The following is a 25,179-nucleotide window of genomic DNA, read 5'->3' on the forward strand; positions in this document are numbered from 1 at the left end:
TCTGTTCCTGCGGAAAGCCCACCCCCCCCAAAAAAAAAAAAAAAAAAAAAAGTCACGCCAAGGTTCGACCAGCCCAGCGCTTCGTTATTTATTTTAACTATGTATCGTTTGAAGTGCCCATAGAATACATGATTCGTTCTGCCAATTCAGTGAAGAATTTTCCCGAAAGAGAGGCACGAACGCAAACAGAAGGCGAGGAACGCGCATTATGTATAAGCGTGTGGACGACAAAAAGTAATACACATAATACGTTGCGTGGAGTAGATAGGAAAGAGCCGTTCTGTGTTGGAAATAAGAAAATAGGCAAACGGAAAAAATAAGGTACCACGAATTGTTCAAGTATAGAGAGGAGAAGGTCTGCTGGATATGGTCCCCTTCTGGTGATTAGATAACTCGAAAAGGAGGTACAAGAATATATTCGCTTTTGTACATGTTAAGAGGCATAATATTATATGCAATAACGTAACAATGCTACATGGTAATAATGCAGTAATGCAATAATTCCATGATGGAATAATCGAACAATCGAATAAGGGAGGAAAAAACAGAAAATCGCGCAGCTATAAATTGCTTGTCGATCTCCTTTGGGAGGGAAGAAGACCACTGGCAAACGTTTTACATATAAAGGGGGAACCCCCAAAAGGTCAGCTAGTAGCAAACAAATTATATGCTCACAATTGTAAAATAAAAAGTAGCCAAGCAAGAAAAAAAAAAAAAAAAGGGAAAATTTGGGCAAAGTTTACTCTCACTATAATGCTAAGGACAGAACAAACAGAATAACGAGTAAAGGAAAGTTCCGACTAGGGCTAAAAAAGGGGATGCACATATGCCTGTACATGTGGGGAAAACTAAAGTGGAAAAAGAAGCCTTCTTTAGGGTAGTTTATGCAGGTTGTAGCTTCGTCCTATCAAAAGGAACAAATAATTTTTGTCTTCCTTGAATCTCCCCACAGCTGTTTTTTTTTTTTTTTTTTTTTTTTTTTTTTTTTTTTTTTTTATCATATTTTAGCCCCTTCACTTCATGTGTGTAATGCAAAATGGAGGAAGGCAGAATTATATTATATAGAGAAAACGATTATGCCATTTTGGAAAAGCACTATCAGAGTGCCCTGGAGAAGGACATACAAGAATTAATAATTTACTATGGCATGAAATTACTAAAAAAAAATATAAGGAAGAATTCATTTTTCAAATGGAGTCTTTACGAACACATTTTAAAAGCTTCTATTGAATTAAATTTAACTGAATATGTAGACATGTGTTTTAATAAGCTGAATGAAAAGTTCGGGAAGTTGGATGGGAAAAAGTTAAATGTACTGAAAGGAATGGTATATGAATCAAAAAAAAAAAATAGAGAGGCGTTAGATATTTATAAGAATTATTTATGCAAAGATTCTTGCGATATTTTAATAAGAGCAAGAATTGTGAGTTTAAAGAAAACAATAGAAAATGATATGAATCAAGTTATACAATTATTAAATGAACATTTGAAGGAGTTCCCAGTGGACATAGAAGCATGGCATGAATTGGCAGAAATATATTTAACAAACTGTTTGTATAGCTATGCCTTATACTGTATTGAAGAAATTTTACTCCACCTACCCACCAATTTGTACTACATATTAACCTGCGCAGAATTGCACTACACCATTAGTCAGTTAGAATTAAGCAGCAAGTATTTCTGTCTAGCCATTAAATTACAGAGCAACAATTTAAGGGGTCTGTGGGGAATAATAATGCTTAATGTTTCTAGATATTCCCACAGAAAACCCAAATCTCTAAGCGATAATGTGGACATAATTCTGACGTTACATTGTATTGACAGATTGCACAAATTGTACAGTGGATTGAAGGTAGAACTTTTGTATAAAAATTCTATTCTGGAATATTTGGAGGAGTTGAGAGACATTTTTAAGTGACACTCTCTGGGGGGGGCCATAGTAAGGAGAGGGTATGATGCGCTTGCGGAGTATGCGGCCCCATTAAATGTGATTAAATGTATATTTTTCTTGGATAAATTTCTACCTACGTGGAACGTATTACATCGTTTTTCATATGTCCAGGCGTTCTGGGGCATAACCAAGTCATTCAGTTCAATGCAATTGAAAGGTGTTGCGTCACCCTCCAGACATTGTCTTGCTTCTACGTCGCTATTTTTTTAAACCATTGTGCGTGCTATCTTCGCACTGTTTAATGTTTTGTTTTCATTTGAAATTTGATTTTTCCATAAGAAGCGCGCAACACACCCTCTTTAACACATAGTCGACATGCATCGGTGCGCGCGCATCGTTTGTGGCACTGCACTTTGTCGATGTGCTGCGCTGACGGAGGGATACCCCCAGCGGTAAATACTTACAAAAACGAGTTTTCTTCTTCATTACTTATAATTTGGTACCATCAATTTATTACCTTCATTTTTTCCTTTTTTTTTTTTGCATGATTTGCTAATTTTATCTTATCCTTATTATACCCCGTGCCTCATTTTTTTATGTACCGGGGTGGCAATATTGTCCACCGCACATGAGTGCCTGCATAGACAGCTCTCTTTCGTATTGGGCATGAATTTTAATTAACCCCGCAAAAAAATAAAAAATAAAAAAATAAATTCCAAACGATGCAATCAAATGTGCAACAGCGCACCTACCTAAGTGCGCTATAGACCTGTCTACTATAGGAGACTTGATAAAATTTTACAGAAAAACCATTTTGCAGTTGTAATACGAATAAAGCACAAATCGTAATTGTCTTTCAAATTATGCTACTTATTTTGGTATAATTTATAATTACATCATTTTGAAGTTAAATGTAAAAGAAATATAATACCAAATATGTATTCCTAAAATTATTAAAAAAAAAAAAAAAAAGAAAAGAAAAAAGAGGATAATGTGTAGTAGATGAAGATGAAAAAATTATTTTAAATCTTAAAAACAACGAAAAGGAAAAAAGTAATGTCAAAAGAAAAATTAGCATTTAACCTAAATAGGGATAAAATGGACTAACAAGGTTAAAGAAAAGAAAAAAAAAAATCTAGCTGGTTAGCTAAAGGGATATTTATAAACAGTTAACATATATTAAGCATGTATTTTTTTTTTTTTTTTTTTTTTCATATGTTGGCTTTTTTTTTTTTCCGAACATGCAATGTAATTAATTAAATTAATTTCTTATTCGTATACTGGGGAATAATACATACTCATATAGGAGCGCAGTACATAAATATATTTGACCGTTATAATGCGTGTGGAGCACCCATTCAACGCTGAGATAAATTTAAAAAAAAAAAACATATGCAAAAATGCTGATATGTTGGTGTGTAGATGTACATATATATATACATATACATACACTGGTTCTTACGCACATGCGAATTGTGCCTTACACCACCGGTTTTAAATTTGGACTAATACACAAGAGCGTATCAAACCAAAGGGGAAGGAAAAAAGAAAAAAAAAAAAAAAAAAAAAAAAAAAACGAACGCAATTTTTTTCTTCTTTAATGTGATAATAAGGAATATACATGGGAGCACATTCAGGGAGGGGACTGTCCGTGTATACTGTGCTTCTCTTTTTCTTGTCTTCTTCCTTTTTTCTTATCACCTGACATTTTTGGTACGCCAAAAATGTGTATAAAGAAAAAAATATGAACAAAAGTTGAGGAGGGTAAATATAGGGGGTGAGGCGAATAATTTAATTAAGAAGGGGCGCGAAAATGCGAGCTTCCTTAAACTTTGGTGTGTGCACATGTATATTGCACAACGTGGGGATACACACCATCCAAGCACTGCTATCAACGGTGCATTAGTGGAGATAAATAATACATAAAAATGTACATTATATGTACATATATATGTACGCACATATATACATATCAGTCTGTATATAACAGACGAGCGCGTGGAGCCTAGGTCAGCAGCTGCTTCTTTCCATTGCACTTGTCATCCTTGGAAGGGTGCTTGTTATGGTGGTCCTTTTTCTTGTCACCGTTTTTCTTCCTCTTCTTGTCTATCATATTCTTTAGCTGATTGAAAAGGCGCAACACTTCCTTATGGTCCAATTTCTGTATTGAGTCTATAAGGACATCATAGGAATAATTAATCCTCCCTTTAATTTTAACAAATGTTTTCAAATAAATGTATGTGAACATACCAATAAAAACTTGACAATCAAATCTATCGGTAGCTCCACCATGTCCAGGAATGGCATGGCCAAAATCTTTAATTTTTAGTGCTCTCTTAAAGCCTGATGCAAAGAAGCCACCAAAGGGTGCCAAGAAGGCGGCAAATAGGCTCAGAACTAATCCGTGCAAAACCATGTTGGTGTAATATATCCTATTGATAGATAGTAGGGAGGATAACTGACTTGGTAGGGTAAAATATTTTGGCTTGAAAATAGAACTATTTTCACAGTCCATCGTATGCAGTGTAGAAAACGGTATAAAGGAAATGTGATTTTGAGGACAAATAAAAAATTTATAGTTTTGTAAAAGGTACGTTGCACCTATGCCATACAGAACGGTTATAACAGATGACCCAACAAATCCTTCAACAGTTTTCTTCGGGGATAATTCGATTAATCTTGTTTTTCCAAAGAGGACTCCAAATATATAGGCAAAGGAATCATTCACAGCAACTGAAGTTACGGGTACTATAAACCAAATTAACCCTGAGTAAATATTTGCAATGTGCATTAACGATTGTGTTACGATAAATAGCGAAGATAGCAGTATGATACCTATCTGAGAAAACTGATATTTTAAAGAAAACTTTCTTAGAGATAGTATAAACCAGATTAATCCAAAAAATGCTGATATGAACATAATTATCGAGTGATATTTTAGCATGTATTTGAAGAGCCCTATTTGATGTTTCAATTTGGGGATTATCCACGGAATACCCCATGTTAATATGGTTAGAAAAAACCAATACCATCTTATGTAAAAAATTTCTGGCAATTTTTTGTCCTTGTTTTCTACACTCTTCAGAGATATAATTTCTCTATATACGAAACTTACCAATATTAGCACTAAAATAGAACAGTAGAAGTGTCCAGCTGCCACCGTTAGGGAACATAGAAATATGAGTATTATGGACGATATGCATCTCGTTTTAAACGTATCTAGATTCCATTCATGGTTTTTCAAATTTATATTATGACTGGTGCTATTCTGGCTGGATATGGACAATTTGTTTTTACTTCCATTATTGGGTATCCCCCTGTATCCATAGAATCGAATAAAATTTGTAAATCGATTATTTGTACTTTTTACATTAGCATATTCCTTCAAATGCTTTAAATCCTTGTAACATTTTATTTCCTTACTACTACTTTTCCTTCTCCTATATTCTATCTTTTGGTTATTTTTCATCATATTTTGATCTTCCCAATTTTCTACTTTTCCGTTTATTTCATCAGTGCTTTTCTTTTTCTTGTATGTAAGGTTATTCCCATTTCTAAGTTTGTCTATATCATCTGCACATTCGTTATTTGTGTCAAGGCTCCTGCTTTTACTTCTGGTCCTGTCTACAGTTTTATCTTCCTCGGAATAATTATCATCATTCGTTATGTTGGTTTTGTCTTCCTCATCGTAGTTATCACTGTTGTGTGCTTCCTTTTGGTCATTCTCTACGTGATTATTCCGATTGATTGCCTCTTTTTTTTTTTTTTGCCCTACATTGATATCCCCGTTCGTTAATTTATTTTTTTTCTTCTTCTCCTCGACCCCATTGCCAATTATCTTTGAGTTGTCATCCTCGCTGTTACTTCCAAAGGATGAATCGCTTATGGGACCACTGTTTTCCTTAACCTGTTCATTTCGTTTTGGCATTGTTTCCTTTAGTTTTTTTCACAAACCATTTTATACCATTAACGCCCCTTGTTGTGTGTATCTGTCAAGTACTCAATTGATGGTGATACGCTTTTCTCTTTTCTTCGTGGATGGTAGGTGTGAATTGAACTACCTTTTCAATTTTGACAACAGCAAGGCGTTGGAGTAGTGTGCCTGTTTGTGTGGCTACGCGTCGACGAGCAACCCTCACGTGTGCACCGATGTGTAGATGCGGGGCGCATGGACTTGTTTGCTTTGGCACAGGCTGACAAGCGCAGCTGCAGTTGCATGTTTTATGTGGTCATACAAATGCACGGGTGAATAAGCGCGAGGAGAAGTACACGGTTTGCCTAATCGTACCTACGTGCACACGCGCATACGTGGAGAGGGTTACATAACGTCAGGACAAACATACGTATATAAGTGCATACTTATTATGTGTGCATTTATGTATTCATGAGATTGATGTACTTGGGCATATATGCGAGAATCAGTTGGGAAAAATCACAAGCAGTGTTTTTTTTTTTTTTTTTTTTCAAAATTAACAAACCATGCTATTCGTAAGAGAAAATATCTGCAGTTTTTTTTTTTTAAAAAACCCTTTAAAGAACAACGCTGCCGAGGTAACTCTGGAATGGTTATCCTTTTTACATGCGTGTAGGGGTGACTCCCAGACTGAAACAAGTTGGTACGAAAAAAGGAAGAACAACACGATAAAAAAAAATAAAATAATAATATAATAAATACGTAAATATATAAATAAAATAAAGTGAGGAAAAACACAAGGGAGAGAAAACTTGGCTTTTCAAATGGTGTTATGCAGAAATATGCATACGCAAGTACATAAACACAGGGGCACGCTAAAATATGTGTGGTTAAATTATGGCTTGGAGGGCTGCTACTTAGTGGAGTTCACATCACTGATGGATGTGTAACAACTTTCGGGGATAAGAACCTTCTCAGATTTTCTCATAAATGAGGAAAATGGGAAAGAGGAAAAAGGATTAAATTAAAAAGGGGAAAACTGACCGTAAGGATTAACGTAAAGAAAAACGCAAAAAAGAAAGCAAAAGGGAACGCAAAATGAATGCAAAAATGAACCAAAATGAAGGAAAAGGTCAACGCAAAAAATCATACTCTCAAGTTTTGCCTATGGCAAAAAAAAAAAAAAAAAAAAAAAAAAATCACTGGCATTTTTGTATATTCACATACGAAATTTTATTACAAACGTACGTTGCGAGTAAGAAGGCAAAAAACTTTGTTTCTTACTGGGTCATGGAATTTACGAAAAAACGCAGGTCAAAAAATTGCTAAAAAAAAAATTAAATAGGAGATACCGGAACATTTTTGTTACGCATGTGGCCTATTCACAATTTTTGTTCACCGCGCCACATATGCTTATGGCGTTGGAAAAAGAACGCCTATGTATATACAAGAACATATAAATGCATTTGCGCACATGTCGTATAAGCTGTATGTGCAACATCTCAGTATGCTTAAACTGAAAATAAAATATTTGTTAAACGCCCACTGCAACGTGCAAGAAGTTAAAAAAAAAAGAAAAAAAAAAAAAAAAAAGAAAAGAAATGTAAAGAAAAGGCACAGAAAGAATGGCCAAGTGGCATATTAAAGAAGAAAATAACACCAACACAGGTTTCCCCGAATTTACGCATACCTGTACATCTGCTTGTATGAAAATCTGACGTAGTTAACCTTTTTGATGATACATTTGACTGCAAGTAGAGATGGTTTGAGCGTTCTTCTGCAGTCTGCGCACTTATCGCACAGAAGGAACATCTTAACCTTTGCAAAAAACTGAATTAAAAAAAAAAAAATAAGAGGCACTTCATCCCATTTATTAAGAGGAACGGATGAAAATTTTGGGGGGGCACGGAAAAGGGTTATTCTGCCTCCCACAATTATGTAAGTACACATGTTTATTACATGGGACCATTTACAGAGCAGCTGATTACATCTGTTACTTTGTGCCGAAGAGCACAATATCGTAGCCCTATCTCTGGCTCCTTTGTGGGGCCTTAAAAACTTTGTAAACCTTTACGTGAATCTGCAATGTACCAGTAGGGAATTAACCGTTTCCTTATGATCCTGCGATTAAAAACTTTCAGATTTCTGAAGCATGGACCAGGTTTCAGGTACACGTGTGCCAGACCTGCGTGAGGTTGACCGTATATATCACCCATCCAGTCCTCTCTTTTGCTTAAGCGTGATTTACTTTATGTGTAATAATGGACCAACGCAGAACAGGTTAGCGCAAAAGCGACGAGGGTGCGGGTGAGTAGTTCATATATCGGAGGAAACATCATTCTGCAGGTAAATGGAGTTGTGTATTTTATCAATCCAAGTAGGACAAATTGTGCATTCCCTCATTACCATTTAGCACATTTCAACTTTGTACTGATTATATACATGTACCGTTCCTGACTCTTCTGCATGGGCTAATACTTCCTCTGAACAATGTATGTATAGGAATTTGCACACCTAGGTAGACATATTCCATACGCAGATGTGTGAAGGTGAAAACGGGTGTGAAATGCGTCACCTCTCCCCCTCTATCTATTCCATGAAATGAAATTTTAATTCACCTGATTGACCTGATATTTGAACAGTTCCAAAAAACGTTGTTGAAGTGAGAACCCTTGCATAGATATGCATTCTTAAGTCTACCCAAATGCAACACAATGCAACCTATTGGAGAGGTCAACAACCCCCAATGGCCATTCGACAATCGTACAGATAGCAATCCCCCTCCCCCATTTGGGTTCTCCTGAAGGGGAATGGGGCAGTACAAATGTACTTTTTCCCCCCGTTCAAAATGTCGCTTCTTTAGTATTCGGTTAAAATTAACAGTCACAATCTTTGGGGAAAAAAAAAAAAAAAAAAAAAAGAAACTGTGGAGATGTACTATTTTGAAAGTGCTGCTGTTAAGAATTACCCTTTTTAACCAAAACGAAGCATCGCTTTTTTTCTTTTTTTTTTTTTCCCCCCCGTTTGGTATGCTTCATCATTATACCATTGCTTCAAGGTGTGAATGAAAAGTCAGTCGTCCTTCCTGACTTCGTCCCATTTCCATGCACAGCGGAGAACAAAGGGTCACTACAAGTGAGGTTATCCATTAGCCCTGCGTCATAAAAATAGACAACGTTACCTAATATCACTAAACGTGCTTCGTTGTCCATGTGCACAAATATAACGTGCTCGCTAAAAACGTTACATGCGTAGTTGCGCAAGTAACCAGGTTGCCCACTTCACCATGCTTAAACGCCGAATGGATTGAAGACAGAACAATTTTTTGTTTACAAAAATTCTTACAAGTTTAATTAATTTTTTTTTTTTTTTTTTTTTTTTGTATATTTTTTTTTGGTACGTTTTTAAAATAGCATTCTGTCTTCTGCTTATTTACATTTCATCAGTACATGGGATGAAAAAAAAAAAAAAAGAAAAAAAGAAAGACTACAAGTGGATGAAGGAAAAATGTTTCGCCTCTCTGTCTTTAGAGACGTAAAATACTCCGCTATTATACATTTATGCACACATGTAAATGTGTGTATGTATATGTCTGCGCAGGGACAGGAAGCATAATTCAGTTGTATTCGCGTCACTTCAAGTAAACACTTTGTTAATTGGAACCCCCCTAAGCCCCGTAACTCCACAGGCGGCTAAACTATACGCTGCATACTTAATACGATCAAAATCAATTTTTAAAAAAAAAAAAAAAAAAAAAAAAATGAACTCGATTATTCCACAAGCATGTATACACCTGTGCATTTACACACCACTCACTGCACATATGCACACCTGTATATACAACGTAACTGCACATCTTTACATGCAATTATAAATATACTATATACATGTGGGAGCATAGTAGAAGCCTATGGGGCACACGTGCAGAAGTGTACATGCACTAGTAAAACTAATTCTGGGCATTCACAACGTGCTTTAACAAACAAGCGTGAATTCGCGCGTGCGCAAAATAGGAAAAAAATACAACCCCATCTATGGCTCCGGCTGCGCTGTGTCCAATTATGCATCGACACCCACACAACCAGAACATGCAAATTTTAAAGTCATTAAAGAGCGGCACTAAAATGACGTAGAGCAAATTGCACTTTTTTCTTTAATTCCGAAAAGCTCTTTGATATAAAATTCCATATATACCATGCGCAATTTCGCGTGCCTCGCATCATCTGCGGTACTCCATGTAGGTGCGCGCGTGAACATGGAACACGTGGAAATGCATATAAATGCGCACTTGCGCACCTCTCACTCAAGTAAACATGGAGGCCCAAATATGTGCCTGCAAAATTTAAGCACTCACATGAAGGTCACATACATTGCAGAGGTTTATGTGTAGGTACATGTACATACGGAAAAATACACTAATACACACATACATACACAGTAGGAGCGCTACTACAAAAAATTCATAGTTGAAAACAAATATGAAGCTATACAAAAAGAGGTGTGCATTATCGTAATATCTTCGCGTTAAATGGCCTTTTTTTTTTTTTTCTTCTTCTTCTTCTTCTTGTTCATGCCGTGTGTTCTTCCGTTTCTTCTTATGCAACTTCGCTCGTCCGCCTTTTTCACCTCCGTTCAATATCCCCATTGCTATGCCCGATCCACCTTGGGAACAACCTTTCTTCCGATACACAAAACGTACATATAAGTGGGCGGTACGCATGCGCGTGTAACGCTGTCCAATATGTTCTGATGTGCACACGCACAGGGTTGCGAACCTAATGGAATAGTTCCTACTCCCGTTAAAATGGACCAACGTGGTGCGTGCACAAGCAAAAATGGGGAAACGCCCCTCATATAAATATATGTTTCCTCGCACATGAGGTGATTTTCCCACGAATGGAGAATAATCACACATGTGGTGTGGCGTTCATAAAATTCCTTCGATTGTCGGTGGTGTTCAGCTTGCTCCTCTGGTTGAGTAGTGCCTGCACGTACTGCTCCTCCCCCTTCTTTATGGTGACCTTAAGCTTCTTCTTATGCGCCAAAAATCCATTCATGTATTTAACAGCATTTATTGCGCTATCTACATTGTCATACGAAACGAAAGCGAACCCTCTGTTTCTGCCAGTGTCCTTTTCCGTGGCAATGTGTGCAGAAATGATATTTCCAAAGGGAGAAAAGGCAGCTAGTAAATCATTTTGTATCCACTCATTTGGAATGTGGAAAATGAAAATATTTGCCCCGACTGGACCAGATACTTCATTCATATTTAATGGATTAACAAAATCCTGTTCAAGTTTTCTCGGCTTATGCCATTGGGTTTGTCCCGTTATTTCGTTATGATAGTATGGTCGTCCATCTTCTTTCGAAAAATATTGTTTCCATGGGGAATGGGCATCATTATTTGTGTTTCTCTGGTGAGCGCCATTGTTTTGTAAGTTATAATTCATATGTACAGGGTATCTATTAAAAGAATTGACATGCATATTTTTAAATTGTTGGGACTGCAAAAAGGCGTTACTATTGTTATTGTTCTGATTATTATTGTTGCCATTGTTGTTATTGTTGTTATTGCCGTTGTTGTTGTTGTTCATCGGGTTGAGTAGGGCCCTGTTTAGCAGTTGCTTTTCCTGTAGTTGATTTTTCGTTTCTGCAAATCGAACTTCAATTGGCTTCTCCGCATTTTCGATGGCTATTTTTCCATTCAAATTTTGTATTGCAAATATTCCTTGCTCTTTGTACGCGTAATTAACAAAAGCACACCTTTTACTAACCCCGTTGCTATTTTTCATGATGTATACTTCTGTCACGTTTCCATATCTATTGAATAGGTTTCTTATTTGCTCTTCTGCTATCTCCTTTGGAAGGGAGCCAACAAATAATTTCGCTTCATTTTCATTCGCGTTATGCATATTTACGCCATATTTTTCCAACTCCCCTATGGCAAATTTTACAATCAATGGCCCTAAGGTTTCACACAGTACTTTTTTGCCGTGTAAATCTTGGATAGCCTTTTGTGCATAATATATTGACTCCATTCGCACGAATACATTGGCTCGATTTACGTTTGGTTTCTTGTCTTTTATGAAAACTACATCTTTGATACTTCCGTATTCTTCAAATATGCTTTTTATATCATTTTCTGTTAAATTCTTTGGAACGGAGCTGACAAACAGCTTTATGGGGATGGATGGTGCAGGGTTGTACGGGTTATTCATTTGGTAGTTGCACTGCTGTTGTTGTTGCTGCTGTTGTTGCTCCGCAATCCTTGTGTCTGCATAAGTGCCTTCATTTTTCTCGGCACTAAACGCCTGTGTACTGTTGCCCATATTGTTCATGTTGTTCATGTTGTTCATATTGTTCATGTTGTTCATGTTGCTCATGCTGTTCATGGTGTTCATACGAGTTCGACTTTGCCGCGTAAAGCGTGGTGGTACAATATCGCGAGTGCAAAATGAGGAGTGCGGCTCTTCTTCGCTCCTTTTATGGATACTTGCTCAAACGCGTGTGCACTTGGTTTCTTTCCCTTTTAGGGGGGGCCTTCTGACACGAGGGTATGTACGCATAAAGGGGCGTGCACATAAAGGAGAGTGTACGCATGTATGTGAGAAGTAGCGGGAATGCTTGTGTAAGTTCTGCGTGTGCTGATACGCGCTTCTACGCATGCATGAAAGGGAGATACGTAACGGAGTGATGGCACGTATGCTCGAGGGACAAAAACAACGCTGAGTTAACGTTCTTTTTTTTTTTTTTTTTTTTTTTTTGCCCTTCGTATGGTTCCCTTCTGCGCTTACTTCTTGAGACTCTCCAACTTGGCTTTATTTTTTTTTTCCCTTTTTGCTTTTGCAGCTTTTCCTATCGTTCCCTCACATGTGATGCAATCTTAAAAAAATAAAATTCTCAGTCTCGTGGGTTTTTCAAGGTGTTCCACGTTTAAAGGCGTAAGCATACGTGCGTGTAGGCATGAATGTAAGCAAATGGATAGAAGGAGAGAAAAGTGACGGCGTGAACGGCATGTCAGCGCGGCGGGGAAATACCCTTGTGCTCTGTACTTTTTTTGTACTTTATCTCATTCCCTTCAAGATTGGTGAAAGTGTAGTACAGTATGACGTAACTGGTCTCGCAGCGCTATGGAATACGGCCATATGCTTTACAGCCATGTGGTTCTCTCTTTATATTTCGCCGCCTGAAGCTTCGCTGTCATTTATTTCATCACACTGGGTTACATTACATCATAAAAAGGTTATCTATCTTTTTCCGTTTGGTACGTGGGGAGTTGATTCTTTTTTTTTTTTTTTTTTTTTTTTGTTTTGTTTTTTCGCAAGGAAATAATAGTAAAAAAGCGAAAATTAACTAAACGTAATGTAAATATAAGGATAAAAGTAACAGTGAGGAAAACGCATTTGCATGAGTGGGGGCATGGCGCAAAGATATGAAAACAAAATTTGTGCTTAGCTAATGTGCTGCTAAAATTTTATACTTTTAACCATGCGTCACATGAGCCTTCAAAATTGTGCGTAACTATTCTACAAAAAAATCATTTCCCGGTATATTACTTTCTTCCTGTGCTTATTTACATTGCTACAATACAGCAAGGGTAATCCTCATACGGAATTTTCCCAGGAAACGGTTACGCATCGCATTCGCTTGGCATTCGCATGTATGTACGTATGCATAATGCACATAAATGTGCCACGGGGGTAAGCTTGCGCGCGAGAAATGTGCTTTGCCTTTATAGTGCACTGCCGAGGTTCGTTTGAGCATGGCTTGCAAACCAAGTACATTTCGGCTGTGCTACGCCATTGCGCCTATTCTGCATTGTTGCCATTTTGCTTAGCGTCGCTTAATTTTCCTTCCTTTTTTTTTTTTTTTTTTTTTTCTTTTACCTTTTATTATGGCCTGCTGTGTACTTTCTTTTCCCCCTTTTTGCCCCGTTCTTAATCGGTATTCTTCTTTTTCCTTTCTATTAAGAAAATGTCGCATTTTATGAATAGGGGCCGCGTTTATCTACTCATATTTTAGCCGTTTCAGCGGAAGTGAAATTTTATTTTATCCTCCTAAATTTCAAAATGGTTACATGAAAGTTGCATTTATATGCCTATAGGTGATGTTTCTCGAGTGAATGTTGATGGTCGTTTCACGGAACCTTTTTTTTCGTCACACATTCCAGCACAGGCGTATTTTCCAGGGCGCCGCTTTATATCTGCCACATGGAGGAAAACACAGCGATGTGTTAGGATATTCTCACGTATGCATGAACATTTGCATGTATCCACGTTCGTACCGCTGCGTGATTACATCTGTCACGAGGGAAAAAGGGACCAGGATGCCTAATTAACTAATAGAAGCGCGTGGCCATTTCGGAATAATATATTTTTTTCGCAATATTGCCGAAAACATTAATCTTTTATTTTATTTTCTTCTTGGACAGTTCACATTTTATCACAACAGTTGCACAGAATGGTACATGGCAAAATTTTTTAGCGCGTTGAAAAGTGTTTACACAGGAATGTATAAAATTCCCTTCATCCATAAGGGATGTTAAATTTTTTACGTTTCCCCATAAATTACATTACCAAATTGTGTAAAGATGCTCAAAGGGGGAAAATCCTAATTGCTTTCTTCCGCCACATATTTGTGGTCTTTTCTAGTTCTTTCGAATTCTTTGTCTACATAGAAATTGCCATTAAAATAGAGCAAGGGATATTCACACATAAGTAAATATATTTTTTTTTTTTTTCTTTATGCAATTTGAAGGGGCGCCTAAAAGGTTCATATAATCAACCCCCCGTATATAGTAGAAAATAAATTGGGGAATAAAATCCACATTTTCCGTCATGTCACATATGTGCGAAGAACATATTGTACATGTGAAACATTTTCATGAGGTGAGATAGTTTATTTAACTTTTTAAAATGCCTTTACACTATGTAGCATTAAAAAAAAAGGAAATATGAAAAGTGACTACGGATAATTGGTTGAAGTATACACGAGGGGAAGATAATAATAGAGTAAATTTTTATAACTGCCATGTGTGTTATACAAAGAAATGCAAACAATGGAAGGAGGAAAAATTGCATGTCTATGTTAGCAACACATTCCCATTACGTAAAAGAGTTAATTTGAAAGAAAAAATGAAATTTTTTCTTCATACAAAACGGCTTCCTCATTTTGGAAATCTTGAACATAACTGTGCAGGGAATGGTGCAATTTTTCCCTCATACGTTGTGAGGCTGAAAAAAATTATATTTTCCATTCCATTCGGTTGTATGTTTAAAAAATGCAATGGTTTTATTTTTATTTATTTGCACATTTTTGAGACAAATGGGTTTCCATTGTAGACGACCTTCATTACGCGTGGCACCTGCGTGTGCATACAAATTGGCTTAAAAATTTTCCCTACGAACGTTCACTTCAAGCGGGTAGCTTAGCATGGTGGGTTAAAAACTTCTTGCTAAAAGGAAGATTCCTGTTAGCGAGTTCCAAGTATAGGTACTTTATTTGAAAAAGTCGAAATGTATGGTACCGTGTGGGCATGGCCAGTTCGTCAGACATGAGCTGTGTTTTAATGCAGTTCATTTGTGTATTCTTCAAACCGCCTTATACTTTCCACTTAGGTCGCATGTGTCCTCCAAAAAAAGGTAAAACAACGTTCCTCCTAAAACTGTTCTTTAGCATTTCTTACAGCTAGCCAAAAAAGTAACTCAAAATACGTTGGCCATAACGTAATAAACCTTTGTAAAGTGCTTATCTGGGGGGTAAAACACGATGTTGGGAGGGAGATGCGCAAATTATTCCCACATTGCATGGTTTTTCTGCGACACACACATATATATTTATTTGCCACTTATGCACACTTCCTAGTACCTCCAATTGGAATACAATTTCCAGGACGAAGCTGCGACAAGAATTTTAGCGAAGTGATCCTACTAATGTGGCTTCGAAAAAGTACTTTCTATATACGGCACATTACTTCATTGTTCATAGGCAATGGAAAAATAACAGAGTTAAAAAGATGCACCGTTAAATATTACACAGCAGTCACAGTATGTACCTTGGTACACAGCACTCCCGAGGTACCCAGTGCTACCTTTAAATGTTTTTTTTTTTTTTTTTTTTTTTTTGACCTCCACCGTATAGTAGGCCCATCCCAATTTGTGCTGAAATGCTACTTTTGAAGATTCATCTGGGTGTTTTTTCGTTCCATGCATTTGTAGGGAAAGCGCTAAAATGGCACAATTATGTGTGATGCTTTATGTTCACGTTTGAATAATTGTTTATTTAGCTTTTTTTTTTTTTTTTTTTTTTTTTTTTTAAATTATTCAACTTTTCCCTGAACAGAAGAGAAAAAAAAAAAAAAAAAAAAATCTGATGAGGGCTAGCTATTTAGCTGTATTTTTTTGGAAGTACTTTTTTAGAGAACATTTTACATACCCACAAAATAGTACCATCCGCGCGAACACCTTAAGACTATGTAACTACACCTATGGAAGCTGAGGGGCAACTTCTGTAAAATGAAAGAATGTTTGTGGGCAAAGGAGTTTGGTGCTCTTAAAGGTATACAAAATATTATGTGGTGAAAAGAGAAGCAGCTGCAGAAGAGCTTGACAAATGCAGTTTCCTCATTTCGATGTGTGTGCAAAAGGCCAAAAAAAAATATATATATATATATATTTTTTTTTTTCCAAAATTACAACGTTGTGCCAGATTTCCTCTGTTGATGTTGAGATAATCTTTTCTTTACCTTAACGTTTTGTCATTCCGTCCAATTTTAATAAACCCATGTGTGGCTCTACTTCTCTTGCCAACATTACAAAGAAATATAATTTAAATGAAAACAAATCAGAAATGTTTCTTCTTCCTTCTGAGCAAAAGGCATTATAACCCCCCAAGCAAAAGGAAATGGAGTAAGCAAAACGATAAATACAAAACGAGGAGGCCCCTGGCGGAGAATTCAAATGTGCACAAAATTAACATTAAGGGGGAATACTGGAAGCAGAAACATGTGAATAAACAGTTTGTTGTGGAAGATGCGAACCAAGATATGATAAATGAAAAGACAAGTTTAAATTTTTTTGGATATCCAAATATATCGCTGCATAGCAAGTTGGGGGGAAGTTTGTATATTGAGCAAATGGACGAAATAACTCTATGTGTAATTATGAATAAATGCATAAAAGAGAACATTGTGGATAGTTTCATTTGGAAAAATATTCTTAACAGGTGCACAAGAATTGCACACAAAGTAAATGGAAATGTGTTAAGCTATATATTTAAGTACGCCTCGCAGGCACTTTTTTATAACCACTATTTTTTTCTCACCATGCTTGGGAATATCTCTACCAATTTGTACTCCCTAAATATAAAAAACTGCGCGAATATACTCTATGCAATGAATAATAATATCAATTATTATAATGAAGAAGTGTACAAAAAGGTGGTCGAACACAGTTCCCTGCTTATCTTGAACAGAAACGACATCGACGTTAATAGTGTGCTAAGTCTAATAAGCTCCTTTTACACCTTTAATAGTAGTGCCACAAATGGGTGCAAGTCCTACAGCGGGAACTGCTTAAATATCAGGAAAAATGTGAACAGCGCGTATTTACTGTTCGATAGCATTTCGAAAACCTTTAATAGGTACGATCTGGATTTGAGTGAAATTGACTCTGTGTGTTCGGCTCTCCTTGTGTATTGCCAACTAGATAGGGTCAACTTGTTCTTCCAGGAGAGGAACAGAAATGTGGTAGACAAATTAGTAAACTACCTGAACGACAATATTGAAAAGTTAAATATAAAGCACATATCCATTTTATGCTTTGCCGATTGTATTTTTACCAAGGGAAAATTTTTAAAGTGGAATTATATTTTCGCAAAAATTGAAAAGGAGTATTACATGCTTGATAACAACTACCTGAGCATTTTGCTCTACGCACTGAAGGACAAACTTGTACAACGGAAGAGGATTTACAAAATTATTTACAACCATATTTTGAATGATCTAAGTAACACTTCATTGGAAAATATATCCCTGGTGACATACCCCTTTTTGAAATATGGTGTCTTGGAAGAAGGGTACAATAGATGGGGACGAAACGGCAGTAAGAACCATTCACAAAAGGAGAGCGCGAAGAAGGTGTACGATAAAGGGGATGAAGTAGACACCTGTGAAGAGAAAGGTACCCAAAATTTGGAAGTAAAATTAAGCCATTCTTTTCACCTATTTAACGATTTCCTGTACGGCAAGGTGAAATACAATATAAATAACTTTACCCTATTTCAAGTGTACTTATTTTTTAAAGGATTGTACGAATCCAAGTTCACAAATGATAAAGTAGAGCAGTTAAAGAAAGAGATCATCAAACGAATATGTAGAGATGTGCATACCATGCCAGCCTATTTATTAACATACTGTATGAAAATTGTTACGGACAACAGCGTACGGGATAGCGAATTAATATCCTTGTTGAAGGATGTGAGTTTGGTGTACCTGCATATGTATAAGAAAATTTACCTGCGCGATGTGGACTATACTATCAACGAAGGTTCCACATTGATAGAGGATTACTACAGTAGTGTGGGGAAGGATGAAGACCCATCAAAGAGCGACATAATCTTTCTGTACAATGAGAAAAAAAAGGAAGTGAATTATTTATCCGAAAAGTATGTAATAGATTTGAATTTATTCAATCCTGAATTTAAGTACCTGCGTGAAAAGTTTGGAATTGAAAGGGAACAAATTGAAAAGACGCTTACACATTCGCAGAACTTTTTTTTTAATTATTATTTGAGGGAAAAGCAGCTAGCCAATTTTTTTTACTTTTCTATCATGGTAGAGGAGAATGAGGCTTTATCATATTTTAAAGAAGTTAAGCAAGTTGTGCAGGATCGAATGGCACGTGGAGAATTGAAATTCAGTCCACCAAGCATTCTGCGCATATTAAGATCTATGGATCATCTGCACATGATTCAGAAGGACAATGTCTTTTTTTGCGCCCTGTTGCGACAGCTTTGCGATGAGATATACTCCCTGGATCTTTCTACCTTTTTGCAATTTCTATCGATATTTCATAAGAACAGAATTTCCCACTATTACTTTTTGAGGAAGGCCAGATACATAGTTAACATGAACAGGTAACCAGAAGATAGACGGGATGCGGGCGCATCAATGCGTATGTATACATGTGCACACGATAGGTGAACACTGTGCAGGACGCTGTCCAACCGTTTATTCCACTGAACAATGGGCGAAATAATTAATTAATATATATATATATATATATATATTTTTTTTTTTTACGCAGGTATGAATTTAGCAGTAGTTCACTGCTGAACGTTAAAAATATGATTTTCGAATTAAGCAAAATTTTGTGACAAAAAAAATAAGAAAATTGAAAACAAGAAACGGGAGTGAATCAATTTAGGGGGTAAAATGAATGAAGCAAATTGAGGCACAAAATGAATGAAGCAAATTAAGGCACAAAATGAATGAAGCAAATTAAGGCACAAAATGAATGCAAAAAAAAAAAAAAAAATGCTACTACCATTACCATTAATAATAGTGGCAAGGGAATGTACGCAGATATGTACAAATAGATAAACGGATAAATGTACCAGTGAAATTTACGCAGGGGAAATACAATAAACCGAGCAATGAAGTGTACTAAATTTTGGAGAATTTTAATATAATACAAAATGGGGGTGGCTCTGACGAAAACGTTTTAGCATTTTTCTTTAATTTTTTTTTCCTAAACAGGTAGGATTATGTATTCTAAAATAGTGATGTCAGAACACCGCTGCTTTTGTTATTCCTATTATGTACCTTTTTTCCTGCTTGATTTGCACCCTTTTTTTTTTCACAGTAGATGTTAGCACACCTTTCTCGCGTTTTCTCTGTTGTACTGCTTCAACTTTCCTTCATATTTTATTATTATTTTTTTTAAGTAATATTTTGGAATTACTCATCGGTAAAGCGCCTGTTCTGGCGCTATACACTCAGAGTTCTCACTGCACATTGCCTATTATTCTGTAACTCCCCACCGGAGTGGTCTTCTTTGTTTCCCTTTTTTTTTTTTTTTTTTTTTTTTTTAAGGGCATCTAGTCCTTACTGTAGACCTTCTTCTCGAAACCCTTGAAAACAACCTTAACACTGTCGTGGTCAATTTCATAATGTTCCTCTCCGTGCTCATCTTCATATTTGCTCAGGTTAAATACGACAACACTGGAATTTCTCATTTTGTGATTTCTTGCCTTGTGTGGTCCATTTAAAAAGGTTTTAAAGAAGCTTAAAAACCACAAACTGTGACCAAAAATGATAAAGATATTATTTGGATCACCAAAAATGTATGAGAGTGTATCCTGGAAACTACCTTCGTGTTTTTTTTGAGTCATTTTAACTTTCTCGTTTATCAAAGCTTCAACATCTTGACTGACGTAATTCTTATTCGTGGGGGTAACATACTTATGGTATAAATTGAACAAGGTAATTGAGTCTGCATTTCTACTAAGTTCCTGTAGTGATTCCAGCATATATACATTTTCACCAGATGTTTTGAGTCGATCCTTCATTGTAATGAAACAACTTGTAATGGCTCTTCTTAAATCTGAACACAACACAACACTTTTATATTTGGTATTATTAAGAACATCGATGTGTTCTTTTATACTCATATTAAACAAATTTTCTGATTTGTATTGTTCATCAAGAATTTCGGGTGCTATATTATCTTCTCCTCCGGAGAGATCTATTTTGTTCGAGTTTTCTTCTGATTTTTCTTCTTCTTTCTCTTTTTCTTCCTTTTCATTTTCTTGCTCCTCCACCTTCTCCTTTTCGTCTTCCTTTACTTCTTCATTCATTCCGTCTTCCTTTACTTCCTCTTTTACATTATCCTCTAGTTCGTCTTTTACTTCGTCCTTTACATCACCCTTTACATCATCCTTCATTTCCTTCTTTACTTCTGTCTTCACATCCTCTTTTATGTGTTTCATATTTTTCTTCCATCTTTTCCATTTCCCTTTTATTCCTTTTCTTTCTTCTTCCATTTCTTCTTCTTCTATATCTTCTTCCTCTATTTCTTCTTTTATTTCATCTTTCATTTCCTTCTTTAGATCTGTCTTCAAATCCTCTTTTATTTGTTTCATATTTTTCTTCCATTTTTCCCATTTCACTTTTATTCGCCTTTTTTCTTCTTCCATTTCTTCTTCTTCTATTTCATCTTTTATTTCTTCCTTCAGTTCATCGCTTAGATCATCCTTGGCTTCATCCCTTACTTGTTTCATATTTTTCCTCAATTTTTTCCATTTCCTTTTTATTCGCTTTTCTTCTTCCTTTATTTCTTCTATGTCCTCTTCTTCTATTTCATCTCTTATTTCATCCTTCATTTCCTTCTTTAGATCTGTCTTCAAATCTTCTTTTATGTGTTTCATATTTTTCTTCCATTTTTCCCATTTCACTTTTATTCCCTTTTTTTCTTCTTCTTCCTCTATTTCTTCTTTTACTTCCTCCTTTACTTCTTCTTTCACTTCTTCTTTTACTTCTTCTTTCACTTCTTCTTTTACTTTCTCCTTAACATCATACAATATATCATTTTTTACTTGCTCCTTAACATCATCCTTTACATCCTCCTTGACTTCCTCCTTGACTTCCTCCTTAACATCATTCATTACATCCTCCTTGACGTCCTCCTTTACTTCTTCGTTCACCTCCTCCTTAACATGATCCATTACATCATTTTTTACATCCTCTTTCATTTCCTCAGGCACCTCTTCCGTCATTTCTTCCTTCCCTTCATTGTCTTCTTTCGTCACCCCTTTGTCAACTGTATCCACTTTCCCATTCACTTCATCCTTTACTTCTTCTTTCACTTCTTCTTTTATTTCATCCTTTATTTCTTCCTTTACTTCCTCCTTCACTTCTTCTTTTATTTCATCCTTTACCTCTTCCTTTACTTCTTCCTTTACTTCCTCATTTATGTCATCTTTTACATCCTCCTTTATTTCGTCTTTTACATCCTCCTTAATATCCTCCATTACACCATCCATTATATCATCTTTTAGGTCTTCTTTTACTTCCTCCTTTACTTCCCCCTTCATTTCGTCTTTTACATCCTCCTTTTCTTTCTTTTTTTCTTTTTCCTTCTTTTTCCTTTTACTCTCCTCCTCCTCCTTCTTCTTCTTCTTCTTTAATTTATTTTTTGCCTTTTCTTCGTTGTCCGTGCCTCCTAGCTCCTTAAGTTGATTGCTAGCACTAAATACACTTTGCAACATATCAGAATATTGTTCATTCATATTGGAGGTACTGGTGGTAAGATCGAGACTACGTAAGCTATTAATAAGATCATCATTATTGAGACTGGATTTAGTGCTGGTACGACGAGGTCTCCTTCCAATACGCAAAGGTTTTAATTTCACTTGTCCTCTCTTCAGAATTTTTAGGGCTCTGATGCGTTTACTTCCTTTTTTGGTGCCTATCGTGCTAGAGGTGCTTTTTTTTTCTTCTCCTAAAGTCGATTTTTGACTGGTAGAATCCATCAACCTTCGTCTGCGAAATCTTCCGAGTATAGGACCCTTAGCCGCAGTATCATCAGCTTGTGGAACTTTGCAATCGTCAGGTTTAATAATGTTGGGTTCCTCTACTTTGAGTGGAGTCGCCTCTGTGTTAGTATCTCTCTTAGGTGTAAAATTTTTTGTTGGATTCTCTTGAGGTGCATCTGCGAGTGCGCCCTTCCTGGAAGTCTCGTCTTTTTCAGATATCAATTCACGCGTTTCCTCCATGGGCTCTTTACATTTGTCTTTCACCAGACTTCCTGTATCGGTCTCAGTTATCGTATCGTGCTCTTCATCATCGTGATTAACTCCTTCGTCATTATCTTTGAATTTTTTTTCATCTATGTTATCACCCTCCTCGCCAAAAATACATTTCTCTTTACATTCTTCAGTTTCCAATTCGTCCACTGTGGTTTCATCTTTTTTGCATTTTCTACATTCATTTTTTTGTTTATTTCCTTTTTTCTTCCTTTTCTCCTTTTTGAGTTTATCTTTTTTTTTTTTACGCCCTTCACATTTTTGTGCCTGGTGATGTTGCACATTAACGGGCATAATCCCTGTTCCGTTCGACATAAGGGGATCTATTGGCATGGGAGGCGAGCTCGTGGCTGAGCCTCCCGTTGGGGTCGTGGCCATGGGGGCGGGCATATTTTGCGCTACATTCATGTAAGAATCTGCTATCTGTGTATGATTGTCTAAAGGAGGCATCGATTGTGGCATCCCAGTTGTTGGACCTCGCATAATGGATACATTCGGCTGGGAGCCAGTCATAATAGGTACATTGGGTAGAGAATCTGGTATTTCTGTTGTATTGGGTAGACAATCTGATATTTCTGTTGTATTGGGCATAGAATCAGGCACTGTGACTGGGTTACAAGTAGAATCAGTCACCGGAACTTGATTAGGAATGGAATATCCATATGATGAATCGATAATATCCGGTATGGCTCTGATTCTGTGTCTTCTTCCATTAGTATTTGTCCAAGAATCTGTATTTCCTTGAGAATCAATATTTTGTGTCATTTGAGCTGTGTAATCTGAACTGGTTGATTTTGAATCTTTAAAAGGATGATCATCTCCTGATGATGATGATTCTTCTTGATTATCTTCGTCTGACGAGACATAATCATCATCTCCTGCAATTTGACGAGGCACGAACTTAGCTCCTTTGTATAGTAACCCATCAAAGTATCCATCACAAATATCTTTAAAATGCTCTTCTAACTCCGATAGCTCTTCATCCCCATCACAAATTTTTGCATAATTCATTTCTTCCTCAGTAGTTCTACAATAAAAATCATTACAAATACTTACGTAGCTTTCTTCTTCCATGGTAACAGCATCAAAATCACCATTACATAGTTTACCATAGAAGGTATCAATCTCCTTCGTGGCTTTATCTAGGTACTCCAACTGTCTAAGCCTTTCTTCCACAAGCAAATCGGCATTTTCACTATCATTTATGCTTTCTTTTAAAAATTTGGACAATTCGATGGATTCCTGTATACCAGATTTACTCAATGGAGAATCAATTAAACTGGACTTTCTACTGAATATAAAAAATATTTCGTAGAAAAACATAAGAAGAATGTTTAAAAAATTCTTGGTTGTTAACTTCTTGTTAAACAAGCTGTTCCATATTGATTCACTATGTCTAATAAAATAAACGGTTTTCGTTTGGAGGTTTTTCTTTACGGGTCCATCATATGAAGCGGAATCCTCAAGTGCCCCTCCCCCGGCTGCTAATGCGGCTCTTTCTAATTTATTCTTCCTAGTCTTTTTCTGTTTTTCTAGTTGCATGTGCTTGTATTTGTTAAACAGTAGGAGTCTCTTAAAGCAATAAATGATCAGCTTAATTTTTATCAGGGCGCCAAGCACAGCCACAGACATTTTGACAACAAGTAAAGGAGTAAAAAAAAAAAAAAAAAAAAAAAAAAAAAAGGCCAGAGGGTTGTCAATGGGGGATTTTGTTTCTTTAACTTGACATTGTTTTCTTCTACCTACTTTTTGCTCTGTTAATTTCACTGTGTAACGTTTTTCTGTGCTTATTTATTTCTCCAATTGTAATTGTCTTTCCCCTTCTTCTGCACTTGCTACATATGCAGATATATGCGCGTAAAATTAAAATGAATCAACACAACTGCGATGGTACACTCATCCGTCTTCGTCACCATACGTTGTCTAATACTCGCTAGGAGAGACGGGGGCGAGCGATTTATTTGAATTCAAAAACAAGTGCACGAATAAATTGATATGCCCACACTTCGACAGGGTGTTAGCTTCAAAATGATCATATATATACGTGTGCTATACGCGTTCTTGGGCTTCCTAAATATTAAGGAATTACAACGCGTCTGTTTGATGCATCTGTTTGATGCATCTGTCTGATGCGTGTGTCTGATGCGTCTACCCCAGGAACCCGTACGATGCGTCACTCCCATGTGTCGATACTCAATAGCACATTTTTCCCAGTGGAAAAATGCACCCTTCCTCGGATGGAGGAAAAATATATACAGTGCGCGCTTTTTCTCCTGGCACTGTTGTCCCCCTTCCCGTTCGGGAATGAAGAATTTTTTGAAAATAAATTTCGCTCAACGATTCCTTCGATTATACGCTTTTATAAGGGAAGCGCAGCGGAAGGTCTAAAATAGTGGAATAAATCATACATACATCTGAGCACCCATAAGGGAGTTGGAAAAAGGATCCTAGGGGCTCCTAGAATCCCTCCCAGCCCCTCTCAGGAATGCGAACTTTACATTTTCGCACAAGCACATGGATATCTCTCCGTATGTACGCCTTTGGACAAATAAAGACGTATTCATTCGTGAAA

General features: G+C 36.5%; 5 protein-coding genes across 5 annotated transcripts; 2 read left to right on the forward strand and 3 right to left on the reverse strand.

Annotated features, from left to right (window-relative positions):
* Positions 1-1,036: 1,036 nt before the first annotated feature.
* Positions 1,037-1,918, forward strand: PKNH_1348300 (uncharacterized protein; the record flags this gene model as incomplete). Its single annotated transcript, XM_002260862.1, has 1 exon — positions 1,037-1,918. The coding sequence occupies one exon, from the start codon at positions 1,037-1,039 to the stop codon at positions 1,916-1,918; it is 882 nt and encodes a 293-aa protein (XP_002260898.1).
* Positions 1,919-3,896: 1,978 nt separating this feature from the next.
* Positions 3,897-5,819, reverse strand: PKNH_1348400 (cytidine diphosphate-diacylglycerol synthase; the record flags this gene model as incomplete). The annotated part of the gene is made up of 1 exon (XM_002260863.1): positions 3,897-5,819. The coding sequence occupies one exon, from the start codon at positions 5,817-5,819 to the stop codon at positions 3,897-3,899; it is 1,923 nt and encodes a 640-aa protein (XP_002260899.1).
* Positions 5,820-10,711: 4,892 nt separating this feature from the next.
* Positions 10,712-12,205, reverse strand: PKNH_1348500 (CUGBP Elav-like family member 2, putative; the record flags this gene model as incomplete). Its single annotated transcript, XM_002260864.1, has 1 exon — positions 10,712-12,205. One exon carries the CDS (start codon positions 12,203-12,205, stop codon positions 10,712-10,714), a length of 1,494 nt encoding a protein of 497 aa, XP_002260900.1.
* A 4,430-nt stretch (positions 12,206-16,635) lies between these two features.
* On the forward strand, positions 16,636-19,178 carry PKNH_1348600 (conserved protein, unknown function; the record flags this gene model as incomplete). The annotated part of the gene is made up of 2 exons (XM_002260865.1): positions 16,636-18,938; positions 19,109-19,178. 2 exons carry the CDS (start codon positions 16,636-16,638, stop codon positions 19,176-19,178), a joined length of 2,373 nt encoding a protein of 790 aa, XP_002260901.1.
* A 723-nt stretch (positions 19,179-19,901) lies between these two features.
* On the reverse strand, positions 19,902-24,239 carry PKNH_1348700 (conserved Plasmodium protein, unknown function; the record flags this gene model as incomplete). Its single annotated transcript, XM_002260866.1, has 1 exon — positions 19,902-24,239. The coding sequence occupies one exon, from the start codon at positions 24,237-24,239 to the stop codon at positions 19,902-19,904; it is 4,338 nt and encodes a 1,445-aa protein (XP_002260902.1).
* Between the last annotated feature and the right edge of the window lie 940 nt (positions 24,240-25,179).

This window comes from Plasmodium knowlesi, assembly GCF_000006355.2.
Source record: "Plasmodium knowlesi strain H genome assembly, chromosome: 13".
Taxonomy (NCBI): Eukaryota; Apicomplexa; class Aconoidasida; order Haemosporida; family Plasmodiidae; genus Plasmodium; species Plasmodium knowlesi.